At 35.7% G+C, this 18647-nt stretch overlaps 1 protein-coding gene across 9 annotated transcripts; it reads right to left on the reverse strand.

Moving 5' to 3' along the window:
* Positions 1-501: 501 nt before the first annotated feature.
* Taf4 (TBP-associated factor 4) lies at positions 502-18387 on the reverse strand. Of its 9 annotated transcripts, none has more exons than XM_053768162.2 (12): positions 17529-18387; positions 16134-16298; positions 15465-15623; positions 14555-14764; positions 13826-13972; positions 12779-12898; positions 11663-11800; positions 8737-9089; positions 7922-8114; positions 4416-4589; positions 3881-4042; positions 502-3543 (listed from the first exon to the last, which is right to left on the reverse strand). In XM_053768162.2, the coding sequence occupies exons 1-12, from the start codon at positions 18366-18368 to the stop codon at positions 3415-3417; spliced, it is 2790 nt and encodes a 929-aa protein (XP_053624137.1). In that variant the 5' UTR covers positions 18369-18387; the 3' UTR covers positions 502-3414. The 9 variants fall into 9 exon arrangements, with proteins under 9 accessions (XP_053624137.1, XP_053624138.1, XP_053624135.1 ...); XM_053768163.2 differs by having other exon boundaries at positions 8737-9086; positions 11663-11803; XM_053768160.2 differs by having other exon boundaries at positions 11663-11803.
* Positions 18388-18647: the final 260 nt, after the last annotated feature.

Raw genomic sequence — 18647 nt, forward strand, 5'->3', positions numbered from 1 at the left:
TGTACAACACTAGTTGTCAAAATTAAAATGACATTTTGGGACAAAGGTTCTCAAACTATTTCAATTACTGAACTAAATTGTGTTAGATTTATTTTCATAAACCTAACACTCCTCTTTTTGGGCAGTCCAGTAAAACAATTTCTAAATCTGAGTTCTCCCAATAGGATGACGTGACATTAAAGAGCTAAAAATGTATTCATATTTTACTAGGAAAAATCCCGGAAGATTAGTGTGTTGTGAAGAAATGGAAGATTTTGACCATAGAATGTTTTCTGTCTTTCATAATCATCTTAAGCAAGGAACAACTTCTTTCTCAATATTAATCAGGTTTCATCTCCACTAGAAACCAAACTATGATTTTTGATTTTTCTGACCATAATCTAGAAATTCTGACTAGGGACCACCCAATAAGTGAATAGGAAAAGACAGGCATACAACTGATAAATTTTGGTGGCTGCAATATCACATACTCAAATCTAGAAGGTAAAAAAAATGCCAAAACAAGTATAAGTAATATTTATTAAAACAAATTCCAATGAATTTACAGTCTTGGACTAATTTCATAGTCATAAGTCCGGGAGTGTTTAGTTAACACATCATTCAGCAACTGTTTCAACAAAACCATTTTACCACAATGTAAGGTAACACGCCAAGCACATGAATACAATGTATTATAAAAGGCCAAGGCGAAGTAATGACAAGTTAATTTGATATCACGCTATCATAGACTATGGAATATGCATATTTTTTTTAGGAAGTTAAACTACTAAAGTGAAATAGATTTTTTAAAAATAACCATGTTCAAGTTTATGATCGGCCTGAGATCGAATATAAATGTCTAACCCATTATACATAAAAAGGTTTAGCACACTAAGCTAAAGTATGCTATAACATTTTCATAAATAATGGGTTGCCCCCAAACTTGCCCCCAGATCATAATAATGTTTATTTTGATCTGGGGGCAAGGCAGTGCCCCTGCAAGTCAAGCAAAAAAAACTTTGCTTATAATTGATCTATCGTGATTCCAAATTTAACTCTTTCATATTTTGTTAAAACATATAAGATTTCAGGTTCATGCATATTATCTATTCAGTTACCATTTAATATTTGTTGATTACAAGGAACTGTGATAAATAACTATATTAATTATAGATAAATCTCTGTCTCAAACTAATGTATATAATTTATCGATAGGCACTATAATTTTAAAGAACATATAGATACCGCAATGAAATATGCTCTTTCTTTTACTATCTTATTTTTTATATTTGACATTTCAGTTGCAAACAAAGCTTGACAATATTACAAAGTCTGAGAATATTATAATCTACTTTTTGGAAATTGGTTAAAAGTTAACAGCATACTTCAAATAATAACTAATTGGTTTGCATGGATATTGAAAGTATTGTAGTGGCTAATGTTTTAGTGAATTAGCAAGTCATGGTCACAACTGGACTGACAGAAGAAACTTCATCAAAACATCAACCATTATTGTATTGTATGTACTGAGTATAGATAGTTTTATGTTAAAATTTTCTAGGTATAATAAAAACTGTAGATTCTATAATCTTGGACTAAATATTAACAAATCAAAACCATTTTCACTTAATTCGTCTATATTTACATTTGCCACAGTATATGTTAAATAAAACCAACTTCATGGAAATATGCTATTTAAGAGAAAATATACTTCGCGAGTTGTCTGCAAGTAGCGAACAGGGTTATAGATAAATCAGTCACAGACTACCTAGGTCGTTCATAGCATTACAACCCCACGCACGAAGGATAGAGTAGAATAATGGAGTACTAGCATTAGTAAGAACTATACCTACCACAGGTAGAGCAAATGACAGAGGTTAAGTTATAGCACCGTATATGAATCTTATTACGTTCTATGAAAACAAGTTTAATGACATAACAATTTTACGAGAATACATTTTAATCATTAAATACACATACATAAAAGCAGAAATTTAGCAACAATGCCAGCTGTTGTTATTTAGATCATAAATGAATATGAATAAAAATATTTCTTACCAAAAACTGAAAAAAGGATTTCATTTTTTTTTATCGTTCTTTTATTTCGTACATAATTTCCATGGAGTCGAATCAGTTCATAATTTTATAAAAATATATATATTAATGTTAAAAATTCCACAACTGTTGTTTTACAAATGGGGAATTCCAAACATTCATTTGAATAACCTACTTAATACCAATTTTGTTGTTCATATAGCCTTATTTAAAATTGTAACTTTGCATTCTTAATATATTACATATTTTAATGCAAATAAACATAATTTTCCTAGTCGTTTCGGAATGTATCGGCGCACGTCATCTGACGCACGACACAAGCGCTTTGGTTCAAAATCATGTACTGATTTATAACATGAAGTTTTAACAATGGTATTTATTAAATAGTATATTAACATCGATAAAAAGCGGAGTTAGACCTGGCTAACAATAAAAGATAACATTTCAAGTCAAATACATATTTACAATGTTTTACTTATGTAATAATTATGTTACATTTCAGACCAAGAGGACAATGTTATCTTGATTTTTATAATACAACTCTTTAAAATATTGATATCAAATTACCCATTTATACTCCTCTATGTAGATTCTAAGACTTGCTTCGTATTATCTACATAAAAACTAAGTATTTCCTAAAGAGGGATGGCAGTTACACTCACCATTTGTTTAAGTATTTAACATAAAGTAAACATATTGACATTTCTTAGAAATACTTTTTACTGAAATCTAAATTAATATCTTTGCACAATACAAATTACTGCAAAAACACAATTTGTAATTTACAAAGATTTTTATACCTATTTTATGTCGATATTGGATACCTTAGTTTAAATATCTTAACAAACTAGATATAGGCATTGCCTGAGAATTCATAATTACAATGGAATTCCCATTAAGCAATCTTAAAACATGTCATTGCATTTACCCAAATATATGCACACAACCCTATCAAGGAATATATTAACAGATTTTCTAAGAATGAAACGTAACAAGGGAGACCAAATAAATAAATTTAACACAATCTATTGATAGAACACTGCAAGCAAGTAAATCTAGAAAGATAGACATGCTAAAACTGTTCATGTTCATCTAACTACTTTGCTGCAATCAACTATGGAGTTATAAAGGGAGTTGTCCATTTAGGCACACTTATATTTAAAAAGATTCTAAAATATTATTCTCAGTACTGAGTCCATTAACAGTTTCACATTATCTAGCCTGATTAGGTACACTTCACTTCAATTTAAACATACTGTTATCACATAAACCAATCTGGATAGATCGTCCACTCGCAAATTACGATTACTCCTCATCGGATGAATCGGTATCTGATTCATCCTCCTGTACCCTGATGGGTACTTCGTCGACCAGATAGGGTCACTTAAGATAACTGCGGAATAACATCGACGAGTGTGCAGTCTCCCTTTCTTGTTCGAGGAGGAATACCATATCCCGCTGGTTGATCCTCTTCAGTCTGGTACGAAGAGCCAAATGGCTGCGACCGCTCTGTAAATTATAAATTGACATCAATTTTTTTTATTCTGAATATGATGTGTAGGATAAATATAATTTAGTGTGCTATCAATTGAATTTTTAAAAATATTTCTTGATATAAAAATATGAGAAAGTTTAACCACAACATATGTAAAACAATAAATATATATTTATTTGAAACGTCAACGATAAAAATAGCACGTAAGTCGCTGTCGTCAGGGATGATACCAATAGTGATACGTATTAATGGTCTGACAACTACTGCTATAAACCATACTACAAAACAAAATGTAGGAAAGTGAATCTTGGAACAATGCTTAGATGAAAGAGATAATAAAATAGCACTCACAAATCCGCTAGTGTTGTGCCCCGCACCATTGGCCACGGAATCCCCGGAGCCCCCAGGGCCGTCCAATCGTGGCTTCTTCCTCGGCCCGATGGCCTGCAGGGCTGTCAAATTGGCCTCGCGTTGTCGCAGCTCTTCTAACTCTGCTCGTTGCATCTCTTTCGCCTTTGTGAGGAGAAGTAACAAAATGTATACAGTTCGTTTTTAAGACTTTTTAAGAAATTACTTTTGTGGGTAATAAATGTTTTACTATAGAATGTATAGGTTTGAACTAAGAATTGATTTCTTTTCAACAAAATCTAATAATAAGAATAAAAAAAATCTTAACTAGTAACTTTTACTAGGTCTACTGCCGAAGACTGCTGTTTAAGGGAAAAGGTGGATGGTTACCTTTTTTTTCTAAATTTTTGACAAGGCTTCAGTGCACTTTGTGTGACTATGTCAGCCTCATGGAGGATCTCTAATATAAATTTATCTAGCTTTCATAATGGTTGTGCACAAGATATAAATGCATTTAGCCACCTGTGATAAAGGTTACCTTTGCCTTCAACTTTGCTTGTTCAGGGTCCTCATTCTTCGAGCGAGACTTGGCTGCCCTCAATAGCATTTCTCTCTCAGAGTCCTCTCTCCTCTTCTTGTCAACTCGGTCCAACTCCTCCAAGAATTTCATCTGGCTCTTCACGTCTTGCGTCACCTCGTAACGCGAGTCAGTCTGTTGACAATAACATATTTTATTATTACATAATAATCTTGCCAAATGGTGCAACACAAGATAAACTTTACCACATCGAGATCTCTTAGACTTTAATACTATATATTTATTGATAGTGTAATTGTTTTGAAATCCGTTTTACTGAGTTAAACTCTGCAAAGCTTGTGTTATTTTTGGTATGATAGTTGGAGAGGTAATAGTGATTTAGCTACTTTAGACAATAAAAACAGTCTGTTTATACATATTTACCCCATGTGTTATATTCTACCCGTGTACCAAATTTCATAACAATCGTTCCAATAGATTTTGCGCGTATACGGTGCAATCCGTAATATTGCTGCGGTCAGCAAATTACGCAACCTCGTCAATTTTATTGTTTTAAAATTCATTCATTAGTACACCAATATTAATCATTGTGTGAACTTGTATCACTATTGGTATCATTATATCAATAAACTGGCATGATAGGGACCAACACTGTTCAAATGAGTTTCGGCATTTCTTCTCATCAGTGGTCGTTCCGAAATGAGAAATAACTATAAATATAAAAATTGATGAGAAAAAGTGCCTGTGAAGGACTAATTTCTGAATAAATTATTTGAATTTTGAATTTGAATTTAAACCGTGTGAAATCGTGTTCGGTTGTATCAATCAATCAACCCATCATTAGCATAAAGAGTGTGGGTCAGCAAAAGACCACACAGCCTGAAAGAGTAAGAAACATACATCCATACATACTCATACATACATACGATATATCATCATAAACTTTCGCATTCATAATATTAATAGGATTTAATTCAATACAGGTAGAATATAATAGAGTTTTTAATTTTATATTCTTACGGGAACCAATCCCCGGGACAGAGTCAATATTAATCCTAACATAAAAAGAAGCCATGTCGCGTCTGTCTGTATGAACGCGATAAACTCAAAAACTACCAGACGGATTTTAATACGGATATCAAATTCAAATTCAAATCATTTATTCAGAAATTAGACCTTCACAGGCACTTTTTCTCGTCAATATTTATAGTTATTTCTCACAAGCTACAAATTACTGGCATTTCGGAACGACCACTGCTGAGAAGAAATGCCGAAAGAAACTCATTTGAACAGTGTTGGTCCCTATCATGCCAGATCGGCTTACCATTATTGTTTCTTAAAATGTTTTTTTTTTCTTTCTAATAATATATAAAAGTACATAATGTACATAGTCAAAAGACTATGTACATTACTATCACCAATAGATAGTGCGATTCCTGATGAAGTTTTAGGTGAATAATATAGAATGGTTTTACTCGAGCGAGGCCGGGACTAGCCGCTAGTTATAACATAAAGTCAATCGACCATATGAATCCCAGCATTAGCATTTAACAGTCTCATGGTATTTGATAAGGTACAAAACAAATTAAAAATCATGTTTATATGTGAACCATTAAATTCGCAATTTTACTTTGCATATTAGACGCGCTTGGATATAGCACTGACCGTTATAAAAAATACTGTAACTATATTCATAGATACATATATGTAAGCTTCTCTCATCGTCGCGTCTTCTTGGTTACATTCAGTGTTGTGAAGCTGAGAATCCCGGTGTCAGCGTAGAAAATGAACCTCACAATTTCGAAGATAAAGACCGAAATTCCTACGCAAGCGAAGCCCTGTAGGGCAACTGGATGACTCACAAATCCATATTTTAATCATAATTTATCAATCAATCCATACTTCCATATTAATATTATGAAGAGAAAAAAAATATTTTTGTTTGTAATAAACACAAAAACTAATCAACGGATCTTGATGAAATTTTTCAGACTGACGAAACCTTCAGGAGTAACACATCAAATTTTTTTTTATGGTTTTACCCGTGTGAAGCCTAGATAGGCAGCTACTATTTTACAAAATTCTTCCGTATCTGACTGACAGACAGCACAGCCGAAACTATTGAGCCTAGAAAGTTTGAATTATATATATATTATGTTATGTAGTTTCTGTTGAGATTAGGGGAGCGGCTAAGGCAGGATTTCCCGACATTCGAATAAGAGAAAAATCGCATGCAGTTACCAGCACACCAACCCAAACAAATTAATTGCAAATTCGCCTCTATCACTGCGAGATTAAGATCGATCCAGTTAACTTGCCATGCGGTCGACTGTACGTAGAGCTATACGCCAGTGGTCATTAAAAATAACAAAATAATATTTGAAAAAACAATCATCAATCGCAAAGCTCGCGGCAGTATAAGAATTAGAACACATTTCTCAATCGAATCATAATAAAACTTAACTACATTTCGGCATATTAACTGTTAATGCGTAAAACAATACAGCTTATCAGCGCGATAACTATCGCATTGCAGTAAAAATTTAGGTACACGTCATAAATAGAAAAATGAGAAAAATTCACATGTACAAATACATTCCGAGTGATATATATATCCAGACCGATTTCGGCCACTGGCTACTGAGACGAACGTTCGTGAGCTCTGAAAGAGCGATATCATAAATGCGAAAGTTTGTTACTTCTTCATGCTTTATCTACTCAACCAAACTTGAGACGTAGTTAGATGTATGGAGAGAATGATATAGGGTACTTTTCATTTTGGAAAAGTAACTTCCGTGGAAATTTCGCGCGGGCGGAGTCGCTGGCATTAGCTACTAAATGTATTAGCTACTAGTATTTCCTACTAATATTAAAAACGCTTAATTTTGCATACATGAAGTCTGAAGTACGAGGAAGAATATGTCCTTACCTTTCGCCCCGGAAACATTTATTTCGTAAATTCACGCGGGCGAATGTGCGATCTTAAGCTAGTTCCTTAAAAATGCGAATGTTTGTGTGTGAGGATGTTAACTAACTTAAGGGACGATTATGATGTTACTGGACGGATTTCAATGCCATTTAGTACACAGCGGGTACAATGTAATCTGGAATAAAACATATGTTTTATCCCGAAATTCCTACGGGAGTGAAGTCCCAGGGCACAACTGGTTTGAGAATACATTTAATTACCGATAAAAATTCGCTGAGCAGATAACAAGATTAATACAATCCAATTTATGCCAGCTTCACTGGAAGACTAATATAAATAAATAAGAAAATATATATAGACAAATCACACAAGATCGAGTTAGCCACAAAGTAAGTTCGAGACTTGTATTAGATACTATATTTTAACATATGCATTTATAGATAAAAATAGTTGGGTCAATCTGACAGATATGATTTTTCATCATGACCCGACCGGGGATCCAACCTGGGACCACCAATATAGCAGTCATAATGACAATTAGGCTACAGTAGTCATCGAAGATTGTCAGTGGGCTCACCTTAATAAGGTCAATCCTATGCTGAGCGATGCAAGCCAGTTTCTCCACCAGATTCTTTAGCCTTTCATGGACAGCGTGGCTGATGAGGCCGGCTACCTCTGGAGTAGGCTCCTCGAGACCGTGTCTAGCCGTAGCCGCTTTGAGACGTGACTGCATCAGCGTCATCGGCACTAGATACTCGTCTTTGCATGACCTGGGAATATACAATGATAATTTTGTGATTGCTTTGCTAATTGATATAAAGTTTGATTGATATTAAGATACTTACAAAATTTGACATTAACTTATTATTAATTAAATAACTTATTATGACACATATATCGAAATAAATATAATAATTTACCTAAATATAAACATACATAAAATAAAATAAACGCGCGACAACATCTAAAACAAATAATAAATAACATAAACTTGACGAAAATATATAGCCCTTCTCCCATTGCAGCGTCCGCCAAGGTCCTTAATTGTTACTATTTATTGTAAACAAAGACCTGTATGACATTAAGGAAGCAATAAATGATTTGATTTGTATCGGGGTTTTTGTCTGTGGATATTGACTAAGTCCAGACATGGACCGTTGTGACAGACATGGTAATAAACTTAATAACATACTCACAAGCATTATTGTAGGAATATGTAAAAATATATCTCGTATGTACTGCTATCATGAATATGACCAAATTCAAAGAAATGACCAAAATTATCGTAAGATAATCCATGTCTTATTGCTACGTATTGCCTTCACCAATATATTCAGAGCAGTGATCTATAAAAGAGTTCCAATCAAACGCTTTGATAAGCAAATTACAAACCTAATCTGAGTCCCGATGAGCTCAGTGGACCCCAGAATCCTCTGCGACTCCTCGGCCAAATTGACGCCGCCCATAGCTGCAACGTCATTGATGTCGTCGTCGCCGGCCATCTTGTCGTCAGCGAACGCCTGAGGCGTGAACTGCATGGATTTCTTCTCTTTGTCCTTTAACAACGACTTCCCTGGTGTCAAGACGGTAGACAAAGCATTTGACGTCACCGCCGCTCGCGAGAAATTCGCCTTGTTGTTCACCGTCATCGTTTTACTGGTCACTTTGTTCACATTTATCTTCGTGTGCAGCGGTATGTTCTGCAGCACTGCTATGGAGCTGCCGGATTTTACAGTGGGCTTCTGCTGTAAGAAATATAGTTGTTATAATGTGAGTTCTAAATGGCGAACTTCGGACCATGACATTAGAAGCGGTATCCTGAGTAACATCAAATTTAATAGATAATATCCGTGGCATTGCTCGACTATGTAATCCATTACGTTAATCTCACTTTGTATAAACCGAATTTAAATAAATTCAATGACAAATTTCTATATCTTTTTAGGTACTTCTTAAACATGTTTATTTGTAATATCATACAAATAATACTTGTTAAAAGTAAATACACAAAAAGGTAAACATTCAATGGCGGAGTTATACAAAGAAGGGCTCTCTTCCAGAATGTTATCATAAAGCTTAATACCTACTTCATAGCAAATTTAGCAATAGTTTTGTCTGAGCTATCTCGTACGCTTACAATGTCAAGGTCAAAAGTCCAAGAAGTCAAAACGATAGTAACAATCATGCAGTCATGCATGGGTGGAATGGACAATGCAGTATTCAAAAGTTTAGTCTACATTTAAGATAGTCGCTACATCGCAATTAACATTAAAAAAAAATCTATCAGAATAGGGTACTTGAAGGGATTTCTAATAATCTTGATGCCCACAATTCCGTCTGCGGTAACTATGTTTGACCTCGGGTCAATAACTACATCCATTCTAAATTTCATCAACATTGGCGGTTAAGCCATGAAAGCGCGATAGACAGATTTTCGCATTTGTAAGTTGGATAAGTATTAAAAATGTTAGGATTTCGAAAGAAAACCAACCTATAAATTATGTATTTTGAAATAATTCAATATGAAAGTACATCGTGCTGTATGTAGGTAATATAGTATATATACTTTACACGAAATAAGAATGCAATACACTAGCGCATTTACGATAACACGCAAATAAGGTCAATCGTTAACACGCTTTTCAACAAAAGTATGCAAGTTATGAAGTGAATTTACGATCTTTTGTTCTTTTGTAACAGCATAAATAACTTGACAAAGCAGGCGTTTTATAACTAAAAACTAACGAAAATGTAATCTACCAAAGCGGCGACCCGCCTTACCCTTTCGTTCTATATTTTCAACTACCGTCAAATGAAAAGTTAAAATTGTGATAATGGAAAATCGTAATACCGGCTTTACACTGTAGTCGAACAGTTTGCCTTGATTTGGTATACATTGCTGATTATTCATTGCTGTAAATAAAAACACTCATACTATAACTACGCAATGTCCACGCATTCGCGTCGGCATGTGTGGTTCGGCGACAGTGTATAGGTAGTATATTTTACTCACCTAAAACCTGGGATGCAATTTATTTTTTATAAAATCGGACACAAATTAACCTAGTCCGTGTAATTTTACACTTACATGCTTTTTTTTTGAAAAATATATTCCGTAGACTTTAATTTGTAGCCACATTATCGATAGCATTATACTACTATATGATTATTAAGTTAGGCCAAGAGTAATATACTTATGAAATAACACATACACAGAAGCAGCATTATAATCAGTATTCTCACAACTATTTTACCGTCAAAATATATAAATCATTGATCCTTCCCCAGTCCTTTATTTTTGTACACAATTTGCTAAACCACATACAGAGAAAGTAATATAGGAAAACATTTCTTAATCGCATTACAGCGATGTATTTTTTCCGATCAAATTTAACGAATAGTACCTCTATTTCATCCAAAGATAACATATTTTCCAAAGTATATTTTATACGACCGCCCGCCATATTTCCAGTTTGCAGCCGTAGATATTCTTGCCTCGAAACAGAAATACATGTAGGTACAAACGATGAAGGTAGAAAACAAAATGATAGAAAAATATACTAGAATATTCCTCGTCGGCGAACTAATCGAAAATGGCGGTAAATTTTGTTTCCAATGACAATATGGACTAGACCATCGACAAGAGACTGTTCTGATTGGTGAATTTGAATATCAACGAGCCATGAACGTCAACAATCATGTGAAATGATATTTTAATTAGCATTTTCGTTTGAAATGAAATGCGAGTACCTAATTAAAATTTGCCTGAAATACTAGATTTATGTATTGAGAATAGTGATGGAAATTCTAATGTCACAGACTGAATGCGTCACTGTAATAATTATGCTTTAAAGCAAGACTATACAAAGCTCTAACTACCACTAATACATGTAGTGGCCTCCCCACGGTGCAACTTGTCGTGCAGGCTCACTTGAGACTTCCTTTTAAACAGAACAGCCCTACGAATTTTCTCCTTTTGTATAGTCTACTAGAAAATGAGGCCGCCATGCTCACTAGACTGGTAACACCGGGTGTTTATCAAGTAAACTATTGATGCGCCTACGAAAAAAAATCAGTTCTTGTGTCCTTAATCCGGATTTTTTTCGCCATTATTAGCGCTACAATTTTCAGCTTTTTAAGAGGACACAGAATTTCCCCAAAGCTGTATTATAACGTGTAATAATTACGCTCGTTCGAACATAACCTTACAAGATGTATATGCCTGATAATTGCACCGTAAGTGGGCCACTTGTGTGCGACATATAGTTAATGTTTCAAAGCAAACGCAAAGCGGCTTCGACTGGTGTTTTTAACAAACCTGAAGGCCGACAGTCGTCTGCACTGAGACCACGTTTATGGGTTTTGGCGAGGACACTATTGAGGGCGCGAGCGTTACGGGAAGCGCCGGCGGCAGAAGGGGTGTGAGGGTGGGACTCGACGACCCCTCGTCGGCCAGCTGCTAACGGGACCTCAGTCAGATTCAGATACACGCCAATTTAGGGCCAGCCCATCGAAATTATTTAAAAAATAAAATAAAAAATACGCTGATTTCCCTCTTAAAAGCTGTCGGACGATCGTCATGGCCATTTACGTTTCCAGTACTAGCATAAAAATAATAAAAATCTGAAGAAAGCTTTCTAAATCCCTTTTCCATTGTGACTGTATAGTCTCTAGATCACTTTGACTTTCCTCATGAAACGTTATAAAAAATTCTAGATTTAATTCAATTTCAATGATTGACACAACAATGTTATTGTAAAAAAAAACACAAAAAAGAAAATATCGATGAGCCAGCTACAACAATATGGCTATTGACAGTAATAACACCATAGTTGCATACGACAGACCATTTCAGCAAATAACAAAATACATCAGAAGATTAGATAAGCCTCAAATGGACGCCAGAAAAAAATAAACAAAGCGATCCTAAGAACGTAATACGGGTATGATTCTCGCACTAACATTTTCACATTTTTATTTTTATTTAAATTGACTAAATTCTATTAATCTGATCTTTGATTTTGAACATACATTAGATATATTTATGGGTTGTACAGTCCGCATGACAAGTTGCCGCAGTGATAAGCACGAGTATGCGATTAATTAGGTAATGTTGTGCTGTCGACTGTACAGATATTAAATATAAATTTCATAATTGGCATGATAGCATTACTATGTGGTTACTACAACAAAATCTATTCTTTTAAAAGAATTTATTTTTGTCATTTGAGATTTTCAAAGTACAAGAAGAGCGAGTCAGCTGCCCCGTAATGATCTCAACTGAAAACAAACATACAGAAAGATGCTCAAGGAGGCAGATTGAAGAAAACAAAAACTATAAAACAAAATAAACAAAAAATAAATTCTCAGGCACAACGGAATGAAATTAACATGTGAACACATGCTCGAACAGAACGGTCAAAGGATGACCAACCTGATAATGGGCCTGAACCGACACTGCCTTAATTCCGCTATAAGGCATGTAGGCCATAGGGGGCGAGTCAGGTAACGCTGGCGGCTGGATTCGAGTCAGTGTTACCTCTTCATCAAAAAGCTGTATGCACAACATATATTTAGCGCTCGCAGGCATACTGAAAAATACTTTTATACGACACCTGCTCATAAATAATCATATTCCATGTTTAAAATTAGATGTGAAAATACGTGATTGAAGTCGAACGAGAAATGCGGGGGGAATTGTATGAAAATCCATTGTGCCCTTGAGGAGAAAATTAATCCGGCGAAAACAAATACGAATCGCGCTGAATACGTCATTCAGCAAATAAAATAAAAATGGTGTCGTGTTATATCAGAATACGAAGACAATTCTTAAAAAAATACTTGAAAAAATAAAACTCATAATATTCATTGTTGGCTGAATGCAAACTTAACTTCAGTTACCTGGCCTGGCTGGCCTCGAATATTTTTTGCTTGAACAAAAAAAATTGTTCGAATGCATTGGCGCTATAGATATTGTTTAATTTTAGTTTTAATTTCTTTCTTTATAACACTCTGGATGTTTGATGACATATCGGCATGTCGTTATGTAATGACAGTATTGAAGATATTTTAACACCACCAAGCCATCATGAATTAACGTAAGTGCACAAGCTGTAATGAATATCCTTTATCCGGAAATTTTCTTATTTCATTATCCTTGTAGGCAGGTGTCGTATAAAGCACTATGTATCACTCGGAAGAAAGTACGATTCTCAACTCGGGTAATTAATGCCCTCGACTACGTCTCGGGCTTAACATGTCATCCTCGTTGAAACCCGTTACTTTCATGCCTCTGTGAACAATGTACTATAGCACCCGTTCAAGAAAATCTGTGCTGGCTATCATTTAAATTAGCTGAAGCTGATAGTGTGTAGCTTATGCTTATGTAAATAATGTCATGGTGTTAATTCAACAATTGAACGTGTATGCAGGTTATGTTAATTACATTGTGAAAATATTATGGAGTAATGAAATTACTTACCATTTGAACGTTGGGTGCAGCGACGACGGGTGCCTGTTGAGTGGGTGCAGGGACTGTGGAGAAGGCTACATGCGGTGCTGGAGGGTTTATACCCTCTATCACGAGCTCTTTTGTTACCAATGACTGCCGTAGCAATGGCAAGCTTCTCTGCAAGTATTCACATATTTGAGTCAACGTTTATGATCGCACTAGCAGACCGTCCCGGTTTCGCCTCGGGTGAAAACATAATAAATTATACCCCTAAACCTTCCTTAGGAATCAACACTATCTATTGATGAAAACTGACAAACAGACAGACAAACAGGCAGACAGACGCGGTAGAGCACTTCGTTTTATAATATGTACGGATAAGGACAAAGGGAAAGTAATAGGAAAATTTGATTAAAAAAAAAAGTTAATTCTTAACTTAGTTGCAAATAAATCATTTGCTATGCTAATTGGTTTATTGAAATTACCGAAATTGCAATACTATGTATTAGACCTGTGGCTTGTGTTTCCGCCCTAGAATAGGACAACTTAATATCCTCCCGTGGATGTCGAATGAGACTACTAAGGGACAATAGCATTCCCATGGAGGGTTAATGTCAGGCAGGCGGCTTGTTATAAAATCACAGCCAAATCTTCAATTTTCATTCAATTTATTTTTCACGTCGGCAGCTCCCAATGCAACCCGGAACACGCGAAAATGAGAGAGAGAGAGAAAGGATTTAGTAGAATATTAGTTTATACCTTGAGGAACCCGATAAGGCATGGTTGAGGACTGGCATTCAGCAGTCGTTCCAGTCGATCACAGAACTCCTCGGGCTCCACTTGGGCATCTATCAACTCCTGAATCAGATTTCTGACATTCATCTCCACAGACTTTGGTTCCTTGCTTGATAGGTCCAGTAGATTCGCCAGGAAGTTACGGCATTTCTCTTTGGTGTTGTCTGACGGTTTCTGGTTTAGATTTAAAGTTGTTAATAAATTTGCGCGGTAATAAAGCAGTGGTGGTGTAGTGGTTAAGACGCCCGCTTATGGATCGAAATGTCCCAGGTTCGAATCCTACTCGTGCCACAAAAGTTTGTATACCAATCTGACTCATGTATAGTAGTTTTCATCGTCCACCACTTGCTTCCGGTGAAAGAAAACATCGTGAGGAAACCTGCACACTGGTTGATTCTTATTAACTTGTGTGTGAAATGGAGAAGGCAATGACAAATCACTCCATTAATAATGCCAAGAAAGTTGTTGTGCGAGTTTCATTCCACGTAACAACCACGACCCTCAGCTAATAATACGACTATGAAGAAAAAAAAATTTGCAGTCATGGAGTAAATATAAACAAAACATTATTGATAACAATCTTAAAACCTACTTTGTGTTAAAAATTTTTTGTCTTGTTCTGTCAATAACAAATAGGTATTTTAAAGTGTGATAGGAATATAACATGATATACACTGCATATGATATTCCTATTTCTGTTGCATTTTTTTTTACTATAACCTGTCACACTTTCCTCTTGACCTTTTACCTACCTATGTGGGATCTCCACAACTGCTGACTCCTTCAATTTTCCTCTGTCATTCGATAACACATAGTAGTATAGATATTACATAGTATATTAAAAGTGTCTTAAATATGAGGAAAAACAACTAACTTGTGTTGTAACCGTTGGTGGCTGAGGCGGTGGCGTGGCAGGGGCTACGGCAGCCGGGGTTGGGGCCACCACCGGGGCAGCCACTGGCCCCGCGGGCAGAGGACCCGGCATAGGCCCCGGCGTCGCCACACTCGTCGACACCGTCGACACACCGGGGTGCTGCGCAAAACGAGATAACTACCAATTCTGAACGCATGACACATGACAATATCTACTAATATAAAGCGCTAAAGCTCACTTTGGACTGATTAAAACAAATACCGTGGTGCAAATGCGTTACGTATTGAACATAGCCGCGGAAGTTCAGATAATTAACGATTTTTGGCACATTTTTATGATATCACCATCCTTCTATGGCTCATGATCAATGCGTAAGTCGAAACCAAAACCAATTAATTGATAATATGAAAAAGCGTAATTGACTTGCACCTAACATGAAGTGTGCATTCAAAGTTAGTATATGAGTTTACATGGTACTGTAGTCTGATTAAAATCTTACCTTGTTAATTACCTTATAACATACACCTTCACCATTTTGCATGCATGAGTTTCGGGGCTGGACAAGCATTGTAGGTCAGGACTATTTGGGTGAGGGTAATCGATACAAGAGTGTGAGTGTCCAATTCCGGTGTTTGTGGGGTGAGGAGCGGAGTGGCTGTGCCTACTTACTGCCGGCACTGTCGAGAGCCGGATGGTCTGAGTCTGCGGCGCCGTGAGGGTGCTGGCTGTGGGCGCCGGACCTACCCTCAGCAGCTGGTATTGACCATTCTCAGTCTTTAACAACAAATGACCCGGCTGCCCAGGTTGTAGACTTTGGAGAGTTTGCAGCGTTATCTAAAAATGAACGCCTCAATTCAATTTCATTGAAATTGTAGTTCCAATCAATTCTCAATTTGTGTAATGGCTATAGTATGGGTTGTAAAAAGAAATACCAAAATAATGGTTCTAAAGCAGGTCATTTGTTAGCTATAAAACACTCATGATGATTATTATGCGGTGCTCTCATAGATGGCTTGTGATCTCTAATGGTCACCTACACATTTAAGAGATTGCATGAGTAAGGCATCAATAGTGAACATTAACCTATATCTTCATTAACCTGTACCTCTCGATTGGTTGGTGGTACGCCGCCTGTTCACAGTAGGGCAGTATGTATGCTAGAGGTAAGGGAGAGTAGATATAGATAATTTGTTTGTACTATTAGCACCTCGATAAGCCATTGGTACAAACCTGGTTGGTATGGTAATTTGCATGACTAAAGAGTGTTATAAATTCTGTAGTTGTCGGTCAATGTTATTTATGTATTAGTATGAAGATTGGTTACAGTAACAATAATACCATAAGATTATAATGGTGTTTGTTAAAATGTCTCATGTGAACTAAATTACAAATTTACAAAATATTTTTGACTTGGTGGTAAGTGATGTGAGTTATTATTATTAAAACCATGAAAATATTATATATCCTGATTTTAAATGATAAAAATACAATGAATGAATGAATGAATATTTTATTTATTACATGCAAAGAGGTGATGGTCATATAATCCGTCCCAACATATTTGTGATTTTTGGTTTCTTTGAACAACAATAAGACCACACAAAGATTCCTATATTTTAGCTTGTGTACCACATATAATTAAAAGGCTATATACAAAAGCGTGTGTTCTAATTAGTGACAAATGTGATAGTCTACTACTATAGAATATACTTAGCCCGCTCAATGAAACCTTAACATAGTAGTAATAGAGTTTATATTTTTATTTATTGTAACAATCTAATTACCTGCACTGGTACACTGATTAATTTTGAGAATTGCTTAAATGATCAATGAATATTTTAAAGAAGAGAAATGAATAAGTACAATTATAATAGTCACATTTAGAATACATTATATATATAAATCAATCTTTTACCAAGCCTAAAGAAGAATGAATGAGAAACTAAATGAATTTCATTAAAAATTATTAACAATGAAGTTTTACAATCTAATAGACAAAATAATTGATGATATTAGTGATCTCATTTTCTTTACGGCTACAGTCAAATTGTTTTATGGACTTACTCCGGGTGCAGCTGCCCTAGCACCAACAACTTGAGGTGTGCCAATCACAACTCTTGGAGAGACCGTAGCAACGGACTTCTGTGCTGCTACTGCTGGAGCCCCAGGTCTCATATTCAATATCTGAACATTAGGAATTAGCGCTTGCTGAGCTGAACCCAGATTTTGTGAGGTCACAACTACATTCTGCCCTCCGGGCTTATTTAGCATCACATTGGACATAGAGCCAGGCATACTTGAGCTCACAGTTAGAGGCATTGTCACCAATCCCGATTGCATGCCTACTTGACCTGTCGTCGTGCCTTGTTTGATCACAAGAGGAGGCTGCATAGTAACAGTTTTGTTCATAGACTGTCCAACCGCAGAGTTCCCAGAAACTGAATGAATCTGGTTTTGCGAAGTAGCCAAATTAATGCAGCCGTTCACGAGAGATTGAGTTTGATATGCCAAGCGATTGTTGTTAGCTAAGTTAGGTGCCTGACTGAATACTTTAATATTTTCACCAGAATTAGATATGGCTCCGGAGAAACTTTGGGATACAAATGTTGACGGAGCAGACGCTAATACATTATTGTATGACACACTGCTATTTGATATCGCTGACGATGGAATTAGTCCACTGTTACTGATTTGCTCCGCGTTGTATTTTTGCACACCAATAGAATTTGCACTTGACGTAAAACTAGAAAGCTGACCCGGAATCACATTCACTAAGTTATTCCGTAATGCTACTGAAGGTACGGATGTCACTAATTGGTTCTCAAGAGATCCCACGATAGCATTCACTGCATTTTCGTCAACGTCTGTAGACAAAGCTTGCTCTAGAAACTCGGCTGACGCCATTTTCTATATATCACCGGATATTGGTAAGGATGGCAGAAACCGGTATAAATGGGAAAATTTCATTTATTTCATATTGGATTTCGCTATTTTTTAATTTAATAATCATATTTTAAATAGGTATCAGTTTATTTAATAATATATTCAAGCCATACTATTTTTATTGTAATTGAAAAGTGTGTAACTCCAGGTTTACAATAATTTTAGTAGTTTATAATACTGGCAACACTTGAAAGCAAAATAGTGTTGTATTCACGGATATTTCCACATGTGTTTATTTTT

Source organism: Plodia interpunctella, chromosome Z, assembly GCF_027563975.2.
Source record: "Plodia interpunctella isolate USDA-ARS_2022_Savannah chromosome Z, ilPloInte3.2, whole genome shotgun sequence".
In the NCBI taxonomy this organism is placed as follows: domain Eukaryota; kingdom Metazoa; phylum Arthropoda; class Insecta; order Lepidoptera; family Pyralidae; genus Plodia; species Plodia interpunctella.

Bases quoted from the DNA above. Each gene is read 5' to 3' on its own strand.
- Taf4 (XM_053768160.2), bottom strand. From the start codon at position 18,368: ATGGCGTCAGCCGAGTTTCTAGAGCAAGCTTTGTCTACAGACGTTGAC. The intron at 14,765-15,464 runs GTTAGTTGTTTT...AATCTAAACCAG, and splicing joins CACCAACGGTTACAACACAA to AAACCGTCAGACAACACCAA. The intron at 4,043-4,415 runs GTAACCTTTATC...CTCCTCACAAAG, and splicing joins AAGCAAAGTTGAAGGCAAAG to GCGAAAGAGATGCAACGAGC.